Below are 8,806 nucleotides of genomic sequence, written 5' to 3'. Positions count from 1 at the left end.
TTTCCCGTCTGCCACGGTTGAAATTTAACAAAATATATAAGTAAAGGAAAAAAAACGACAATATAACCAACCAGCCCCAAGCACACCACTTCCAACTACACCACGCGCCGTCAGACACAAGCTTCCCAATTCCCAATGCCCGAATCCAAAACAAATGCCCATTTTTATGTGAATTTTCCGATTTTCGAGTTCGTTCTATATTGCGACTTGGCGATAATTAGATGATATTCGCGATGGCGATACGTGATGACGAGGCGTTCGGTACTGGTGTTGATCGTCCTGATACTCCGTTCCACGGGCCTGGGGCAGGTTGCTGTTGTTGGGCATGTTCCCTTGCCATTCTTTCGCTGTTCAGACGATGGAGCATTCTCTCGATATACTCCCATCCACCCCAATCATTTGATTCTTCCGGAGATAAAGCAGTAGTAATTTCTGCGTTCCCACTTGTTATAGGATACTCATTTCCGCTATTGTGTGGGTGGTCGTGACGTGGGGAGGTGCCATTGAGAGCTTGACCGGTCTCGCTACCGTTCCAAACCCACGAAGATTCGGTACTTCCTTGGACATCACCAGAAACTAGTGCCATCATGCCCTCATCCTGCTCAAGGTTCACCCCATTCGCAAGTTTCTCGCTCAACATTCGTAGAAACCCGTACAGATTTCTTCCGCAAGCGATATTTACATCGCGTACATCTCCAATTATTTTACTGACTTGAACACATACTAAAGCATCTGTAAAGAGCCCCCTGAAACATAGGAATAGTGCACAACGCCATACGTGGGTACACAGCATTGTTGTGGCACATGATGCTATCAAGTTCTGGGCACCTGTGCTTGAGTCAAACCTATCGCTAGGTTGAAACTGCATCGCGCGTGAAAGGAAATTCACGGTATCTTTTGCTGCTGTTACACATGAATCAATTGCCGCCGATCGAACTTCCGGTGAGCAAAGTGTTGATAGATTGTGACGATGAAGTACAAGTCGGCAGTTCTGAAGGTGGAAAATCGGAGAGAGATGTCGTGGCTCAAGAGGCTGGGGTTGATTGAGATGGCAGTTGACCGGGAATGCCGATAAGCATGTCTTGAAATGCGCATCGAAACATCCAAGATTTGGTGTTGATACGACTGGCGATTGTAGGGAACGCAATAATGGGCTAATAAGGCGAACCACGTGAATTGTTGTAAGAAGAAAGTTTGCTGGCTGCTGCTGTGAACCAGGAGGGACTAGCAATCCAGAATCGTAGATGAAATGGTCATCAAGTGCGCAAGGTAGTGAGATATCACAATCTGTGTCTTCTATAAGCAGAACTCTCCCAAGTTCAACTGATAGCAATCTGTTCATTTATGTCAGCTTTTTTTTTATATCTTTAAGTTCACTGCCTTGCAGGGAGATTACCGATCCCAGACATAAATCCCCCACCAAACTCTCCTTCTCATCTCCCCCTCCACGACTGGCCAGGGGCCGCTCTCTCGATGCAATCCGATATCCTGAGCAATTCTCACGGTAGAGCCCAACCAGGTCCAAGCAGCAGATTTACAATTCAACTCGGTAAGATATATACTGGTGAGCAGTGCTGATCGGGCGTGGTCGATGGTGAACTCGTCATTAAATAAGTCGGTTAATTGACGGGAATATGCAATAAATTGTCTTCCATTATCAGGATATTTCGCTTTAATTGCTGGGTCTGCTGTGTAGAGTAAACCACAAGCAAAGACAGCAAACAATGTTGATGCCCAGGAAGGTGGAACATTTGACAGGTCGCCCCGTTTCCGCACGTCGTCGTAACGTTGTACAAACTGTGGCCAATGAAGAATTGGGATGATTGAATGAATCGTCTGATAATATTGCGCCAAGATATGATCCACAATTGGTTGAGGAGGAAGCTCGGGGAGAGGCGGCGAAAAGTTTGACTGAGTGCCGACTTGTCTATATGGTGGAGGAGGCTTGAAAATGCCGCGGCTGTAGTTGCGCACATGCGACCTAACTGACATATCTTGAATAACAGGCGGTCGAGGACGCCTTTGTGGACTCGAATTGACATCTGGTACATTGATGGATATGTCGGAAACAATATCATTATTATTTGAATCCGCATTTTCTTTGGGGTGCCCGTTGGTGGCTTGGAGCTTTCGGATCTGCTCTCGTGCTGCTGCGAGTTGCTTCTCGAGGTCCTGAACTTGTCTTCCTCGGTTGTTAGTATCGCCTTGTTAAATGACCTGCAAACTGGACTAAATACTTAATCGATGACATGCGACGATTTGTTTCCTTTGTAAATTGACATTTGACGTTTCGGGAGGCGCATTCAGAGCAGCTATTGACATCTGTAGCATCACACTATTGGGCATGAAATTATCAGCTTTATGGGCCACCAAAGAACGAATTTTACGGGATTTAAACCAACCTTGACCTTGCGCTCCCTGCAAGCATCGCACGAAGGGTCCTTTCTGCGCTGTCGATACGCTCTTTTTTGAGCCGCATTCAAGCTTTGTCCTGAAGAATGGTGCGGTGGACCTGAGGATGGTGATGGCATCTGAGCATCACGAGAAGGGCCAGGAGAAACTGAAGCCGAATGATTATACTGTGGGTACGCTCCATGATTGGTGCTGAGGCTCATATGCTGTGTTTGTCCACTATTATGGACTGGAATTGACGAAGGATTCATGCCGGGGTCATATAAACGCATTCCATTTGCCTGGGAGTGAGGGTGAGGAAGAGATGGCTGCCCTTGAAATGATTGATGTCGCATTGACATCCTGTCTTCCATAGTACGCTCACAATCCTACAGTAAGAGAAATGCTCGGACCAATGCCACTAGCCGTTGATTGCGGTCTTCTTTTTTTGTTGTCGTCGACGTGATTACCGGTACGTCTGTTATGAAAGGGGACGATGCAGTCGAGATACTGGGTAAGAAGGGAATGAGGACTCTTTCAATAGTAGAAGAAAGTAGTAGAGGACCACCGCGTGCATTCAGCTGACTTCGTGTCGAACAGCAGTCAGATCCAACTGTCTTGGGGTCACAGTTGGCAGGCGGAGAGCAGCAGCAGCGACTCGGTAGCTGTTCCGACTCAGGGGGGGTAGGCTTCTGCTGTGTGGATACGTAATTAGACGGGGCAACTTCACAACTGGGAACGTCCGGAGGAGGAAGAGAAAAAGCGATGGGGCTTTGAAGGGAAAGATGGCGAAGATCCCTTATTTCTTGGAGTGGGAGCACAAGATGACTTATTTTCTCGGTTTTCCGGAGCTCTCCTCTGCAGTCTCCGTCCTCACCCTCCTTATGAATATTCCACTCTCTGTATTTTTCTTTTCTTTTTTCTACTTTTGCTATTGTCTCACTCTCACTTTTTACTTTTTTCTCAGTACTTTTCTGTCTTTTTATTTTCTTTTTGCGCTGTGGATTCAGACAAGGAGAATCGCTGGAGCGGGGGAGACGAATGGTAGCGGTTCAAAGACAGACAGGTTTAGTATCGAAGGATGGGTTTAGGTAGTAAAGAATAAGTGAGGTGATAGAACAGCCAAAAACAGGCAGCGTTGATCGAATCGAGACTTACACAACACCAATGCCTTGCAGCCAGAAGAAGCTTCGTGGGCAGGATGGATACATCACAGTAGGGCAATACAACCAAGAGCCGAAAAAAGAGTGTGTCCCCCGGTTGAGGCAGCCCGTCGGCTCACGTTGTGGCTTGTCCCAGCAACGTCCTCCGGTGCTCCGCTCTTGCTGTACCGTGGAGCAGATGCTTCGCTCGGATCGTCTTCACGGTTTCCACTCCCAAACACCCCCCAAATATAAGCCTCCCTCCCTCCCTCCTAGGTGGTTCATCCAAGCGGCTGTCCCAATTACAATGGCTACCTACACTCCGCCTCACCCCACTAACATCACTCTACTCAGTTAAGTTAAATCTAGAAGAGGGGGGTGGTGCATTGCGGGCTGGGATGCGGTAAGTATGGGTAGAGTACGATACTTTAGATGTGGATGGATGGGTGAATCGGTGGGCCAAATGCAGATAAAGTGGAGAGGCGAAAGAGAGACAACAACCCTCTAATAATCGCTACCGAGTACCGAGTGACAGGCCCGGCTACTTCCTCACCTTGCGGCGGGGTTTCCTCTTTTCTTTCCTTTTGGTTCGCCGGCCCTATAATCAAAACTGGTTTGTTTATTATGGTAATTTACATGTCTGGCCCCATACCGTGACCCCCAACGGCGGGATGGGCGTTAAACGAGCCAAACAACAAGTCTGGTTAACAATCATAGCAAGGCCGAACAGCATGTAGAGTGTAGGTATCAGGACCAGCAAACACCTCAGCAACACCAGCATGTACGTAAAAGAGAGAGAGGAAAGGAGGAGGGAGGGAGTGAGTGACTCGAGGGGATTCTTCTTTTTTGCCCTCTTCGCCCTCCTACATCCTGGAGAGTGACACGCCCCAGGCACAGGTAAGACAACGAGAACCGTTTCTGTCTCAGAAGAAGCCACAATTTAAGGTAACTCAGGGAGTTACGTTAAATGCGGATGCGCTTCCGTTGTGTTGTGTGAGGGCATCTCTCCGGCTCCGGCAACAAATGCAAGAAAAGAAGGCTGATACACTGGTACTCTAGGTAGGTGTCTTCATTCCTGATTATTCTTCCTGTCTTGGATGAGCCTGTATTGTGACCTTTTTCGTTCCCCACAAAGTGGGTGAAGCGAAATCTTCGAGGAAATGAGTGTAGAGGCCGCTGAATAATTTGATCTCGGAAGTTAGCCGGAGCATCCCCATGCCCAGGCACCAAAACCATTACTAGCTGATCGCCCTGATTATCCGGGGATTTCGAGCATTAGAGAGTACGATACCGGTAAGCGTCGGCGCTTGACCCGAAAAAGTCTTTTAAACCACAACCTATAACCAACTACTAGGATTACAAAAATGTTGACCTACCCCCAACCGGGGCTGTTATGGATATCAAACAGTCTGAGTATTGAGAGTAACCTGGCCCTTAGCAGCGCACCGTCTCTCAGGCTACGGAAATCTCGGCACACCTCAATAGCTGTAATCTGATTTCCTATGTTCGAGGTGGTATTTGGCATTGACACCCCCCTGACCCTAACCCTCATGATAAGTTTACACGTCCATCTATTTGAGCCATACCATTCAAGCCCATTTATCCGTCAATTACAGCCCTACCTAGATCTTAAACGACATCGATGCTATTTTGGGGGGGGGGGGTTTTCGTCTAACATTTGCTCCGTGGTCGGTATCCCTTCACCTGGGTTGTCATATCATTACTAGAGCCAACCGGCCACTCGCAGGCATGTCCACATGTATGTAGGCATTTGGCGTCATTTTATCCCCAATACACTCTATCTGGGGACAAGGCCTTCCCTGTGACGGGTGTGCTCCATCTTACTTAACCGACTTATTGGATCATGCACCAGATCGTGAACAGCACTCTAATAGGTAGAGTACATGATGACCCTTGAGGGAACAGCAAGGGCACCTCGGTCGAGAAATATATTGAATCTACTCGTCTTCGCTTCACACACCCGAAAAGAAGAAGTCATTATGTGTGCTCTATCGTATAAATTAAACAAAATAGAGTCCAAACAGGAGCTGGTTTTCGTTCGTGCTCGTGGCCCATGGGGGTAGAGAATCACAAACACGCCGGGGTATGCACCTGCAAACTTTAAGATACATACATGTACCGCCACAGAAAAACGGCATTCTCGGTATATTCCGCCTGTGGGTGCGTTCCCGCACGTCCGCTCTGCCGTGCTCCGAGAAAAAAGGACCTTCCATGAACCATAATCTTCTTGTCCGCCAGGGAAGAAGGAAAATACGACCTCCCATGAACAGAAGAGTATGAGATACATAAGTGCTATCTATAACATCTATTCTGTATACAAGAAATATCGATACTGGATATCTTAGGTGCGATGCAGGTATGTTTGTCTAGACCCCAGGGAAACAACGAAGATGGATGAGAGGGAACCCAGCAGAAAAATCTCCGAGGATAAGGTGCAAGATCCTACACGGCTCGTTTGCATCCTGAACATCTTCCGCTTTCCGCCGTCATCCTCCTCGGTCAACTTGAAGCACAGTATGGAACAAGGTTCAAGCCAAGATGTTGGGTGTGGTCGCACTGCCTCTGGCCCCTGCTGCTGCTGCATGTTGGATTTGGCTGGCAAATATCCGAGTCGATAGAGGTGGGGAATGATTCCCATTGGTTGTTTGGGAAAGGAGTGCGTTGAGTTCCGGGAATTTTCCTTCTGGTCGGCCAGATACTTTCTCAACGGACAGTCGGTATCGACATGCACTCTACCCAACTAAGAAGTAGTAATCGATACGAACTTTGCATCGCCGGTTGCTAACTGGGTTTTCTTTGTTATTTCCTCGGAAAGTTCCTCTAGTTGCACCTGTAGTCCGTATGTATAGCATTATTTGCTTTTATATTTGCACCTTTACGTGAGCCTGAGGGTACGGTCATGAAGAGTAGAAGAGTTTGAAAGGACTCCAACAACAATGGTAGATAAGATATCTCTACTGTTGCTCCAGAGAGAGCACCCGATTCTTCTTCTCATCATTTCTCACTTCTGCTTCAAGAGCCCTGGGCCCCTCATATCTAACCCCACGGCGTAGTCTTGGCCGAGTCTATTGTGCTCCTTCCTATTTACCATCCAGTCTCTGCACCACTTGACTACATGTGTCGTACGATATTGCCAGATGAACCTATCAAACGGCCAATCGGGCTTCTCCAGAGCCTGTAACTGGTCACAGCGTGGTTTGTACCGGGTGCCCTAGAGTGGAGAGTACTCTACTCTATGTCAACATACATACATGCTAGTTACCCCAAGTCTAGACCGAAAGAGTGGGATAGGTACGCTCTGAGCCGCCGTCGGGCATTATTCCCAGATTGCCCTATTGCCAGTGAGTTTTATTTTCGGCGAGGTGGACACTTTTCCCCATTATGAGGTGGTGGTCGGTTGCAGCCGAAGGATCCGACGAGCAAATCAGCATGTGAGGTTAATCAGTAGTGCTCGAGGAAATCAATCAAAAATGGTCTCTTAACAGCTTCATCAGATTCCCGTTACCGTGATTCCAACTCCCGACGAAAGCATGAATGAGTGCCGATTCGACGCAATAGTTGGAATAAATGTTCTCCGACTCAGACGTGCACTTTTCTGAGGTACTGCTTATACAATCTAGACCATGATTGGCTGGGCCCCGTTGATATTACATGTATGGAGTTTGGGTGATCAGGTTCAAATGTGCCGTCCACGGCACTGGCCATGGCCCCATACATGTATGTATCTCCTACCAGCTGCCACGCCGACTTTGGGGTAGGTAAATACTCTATCTAGGTAGAGTACCTTGATTGTGATACTCAGTCTTTTCTGCAGAAAGGCGTCCGTGATATCGAATTTTTCCGTTTCTCCGTCAACTTTATTTCAACCTCGCTGTTCCGTATGATTACTATTGGCGAGACTTGCTGAGTAGTCTCTGGATGGGCATGAGTCAGTTGCAAGGATCGATATTCTTGACAAGTGCAGCTGCACTACAAATACCAAACATCACTTAACATATTAATTGCTCGTGATAATAATACTCTCCGTGCTTCTCTATTCTTCGTTTTATGTCTTAGTTCTGAAGCCTTCCCAGCTTACGTATACACACAATAGTGAGTGAGAAACATCCAGAATCTTAAAGATCATTCCAAAGATGCTTATCATTATGAGTTCCACCGTGGCCGATTTGTGGCTCTTGTATTTGGTATTCGCAATCATCAACCTGATCTTCGAGGTATATAAATGCCAAACTATTCGGCCCTCTGATAAGAATGTTAACAAAAAAGCCCGTTCAAAGCGTTTATTTAAATTTTTTTATTTTAAAAAAAGACATGTCCTCATGCAATCCTGCCGTCCCATTTTGGGAATTGATCGCCCTCGAAGAAATTGCCTCGAACGCTACCGGAAAATCTCTATCTGAGTTTTTTGGTTTCCATGATAGTCAAGACAGTGTATACGGACCCCTTGGTGCGAGCAGCGAACTCTCGCCTGCTGCTGATGTATTCGATACGGCTACCAGCTATGTGATACATATATCTCTACCTGGTGCGAAGAAGGAAGATATTTGGATTGGCTTCGATGAGGTAACAAATGCTATTTTATTAAATTATGAAAGCAAGGGGGAAAAAAGAAAAATATTGAAGCGAATGCTAATAATCTTGGACGTGTAGCAAAAATCCGAAATCCAGATCTCAGGTGTTGTTTACCGGAATGGTGATGAAGAGTTACTAAAGACACTTACTGTTGGAGAGAGGGGCTCAGGGTTTTTGAGAAGAAGATCACGTTGGGGAGTTTAAAAAAAACCGGCTTATGTGAACTCGGTTGACATTACAGCAAAATTAAAAGATGGTGAGTATCTGCTTTCCGCGGAAGGCAGCCTAAACTTACTAGGATGATGTTATAGGTATACTTGAAGTCCTCGTCCCGAAGAAGGAGAGAGAATCATTTGAGAGTAGGAAGGTTCTGATTAATTAGAGTGCTTAAATTAGACGAGTCTAGCACTCAACGCAGATGTGGAGAACATGATCTGCGCATTGAGCGAAACTTCTTTTTCAGTGTATTTAGCACGTATATACTGTCTGTTATGGCTAAGATTGTTATCGTACTTTGTTTGATTGGCGCGGCCATACATATTTGTCATTAATGATTGAGTTTGTTATCGATATCGGGCTTCCATGCTCCTTTCCAGTTCTCTGCATCACGTCACACGCGTATTTTGCACACATGCTAAACCTCACGCCCTCATAGGATTGGGCAAGGAATATGCTTGCCC

The 8,806-nt window shown here is 46.7% G+C and overlaps 4 protein-coding genes across 4 annotated transcripts; 3 read left to right on the top strand and 1 right to left on the bottom strand.

The window, feature by feature from the left end:
* Positions 1–217: 217 nt before the first annotated feature.
* LAJ45_02259 (uncharacterized protein) lies at positions 218–2,765 on the bottom strand (the record flags this gene model as incomplete). The annotated part of the gene is made up of 4 exons (XM_046111850.1): positions 218–1,334; positions 1,397–2,182; positions 2,238–2,335; positions 2,403–2,765. 4 exons carry the CDS (start codon positions 2,763–2,765, stop codon positions 218–220), a joined length of 2,364 nt encoding a protein of 787 aa, XP_045974750.1.
* Positions 2,766–5,944: 3,179 nt separating this feature from the next.
* Positions 5,945–6,735, top strand: LAJ45_02258 (uncharacterized protein; the record flags this gene model as incomplete). The annotated part of the gene is made up of 3 exons (XM_046111849.1): positions 5,945–6,068; positions 6,391–6,393; positions 6,608–6,735. 3 exons carry the CDS (start codon positions 5,945–5,947, stop codon positions 6,733–6,735), a joined length of 255 nt encoding a protein of 84 aa, XP_045974749.1.
* Positions 6,736–7,205: 470 nt separating this feature from the next.
* LAJ45_02257 (uncharacterized protein) lies at positions 7,206–7,842 on the top strand (the record flags this gene model as incomplete). The annotated part of the gene is made up of 5 exons (XM_046111848.1): positions 7,206–7,312; positions 7,369–7,374; positions 7,628–7,646; positions 7,705–7,768; positions 7,832–7,842. 5 exons carry the CDS (start codon positions 7,206–7,208, stop codon positions 7,840–7,842), a joined length of 207 nt encoding a protein of 68 aa, XP_045974748.1.
* Positions 7,843–7,865: 23 nt separating this feature from the next.
* LAJ45_02256 (uncharacterized protein) lies at positions 7,866–8,508 on the top strand (the record flags this gene model as incomplete). The annotated part of the gene is made up of 4 exons (XM_046111847.1): positions 7,866–8,117; positions 8,205–8,316; positions 8,368–8,382; positions 8,438–8,508. 4 exons carry the CDS (start codon positions 7,866–7,868, stop codon positions 8,506–8,508), a joined length of 450 nt encoding a protein of 149 aa, XP_045974747.1.
* Between the last annotated feature and the right edge of the window lie 298 nt (positions 8,509–8,806).

The sequence above is a fragment of the Morchella importuna genome (assembly GCF_003444635.1).
Source record: "Morchella importuna strain M04M26 chromosome Unknown Morimp01GS004, whole genome shotgun sequence".
Classification (NCBI taxonomy): Eukaryota; Fungi; Ascomycota; class Pezizomycetes; order Pezizales; family Morchellaceae; genus Morchella; species Morchella importuna.
This window is presented reverse-complemented; position numbering and strand designations above follow the sequence as displayed.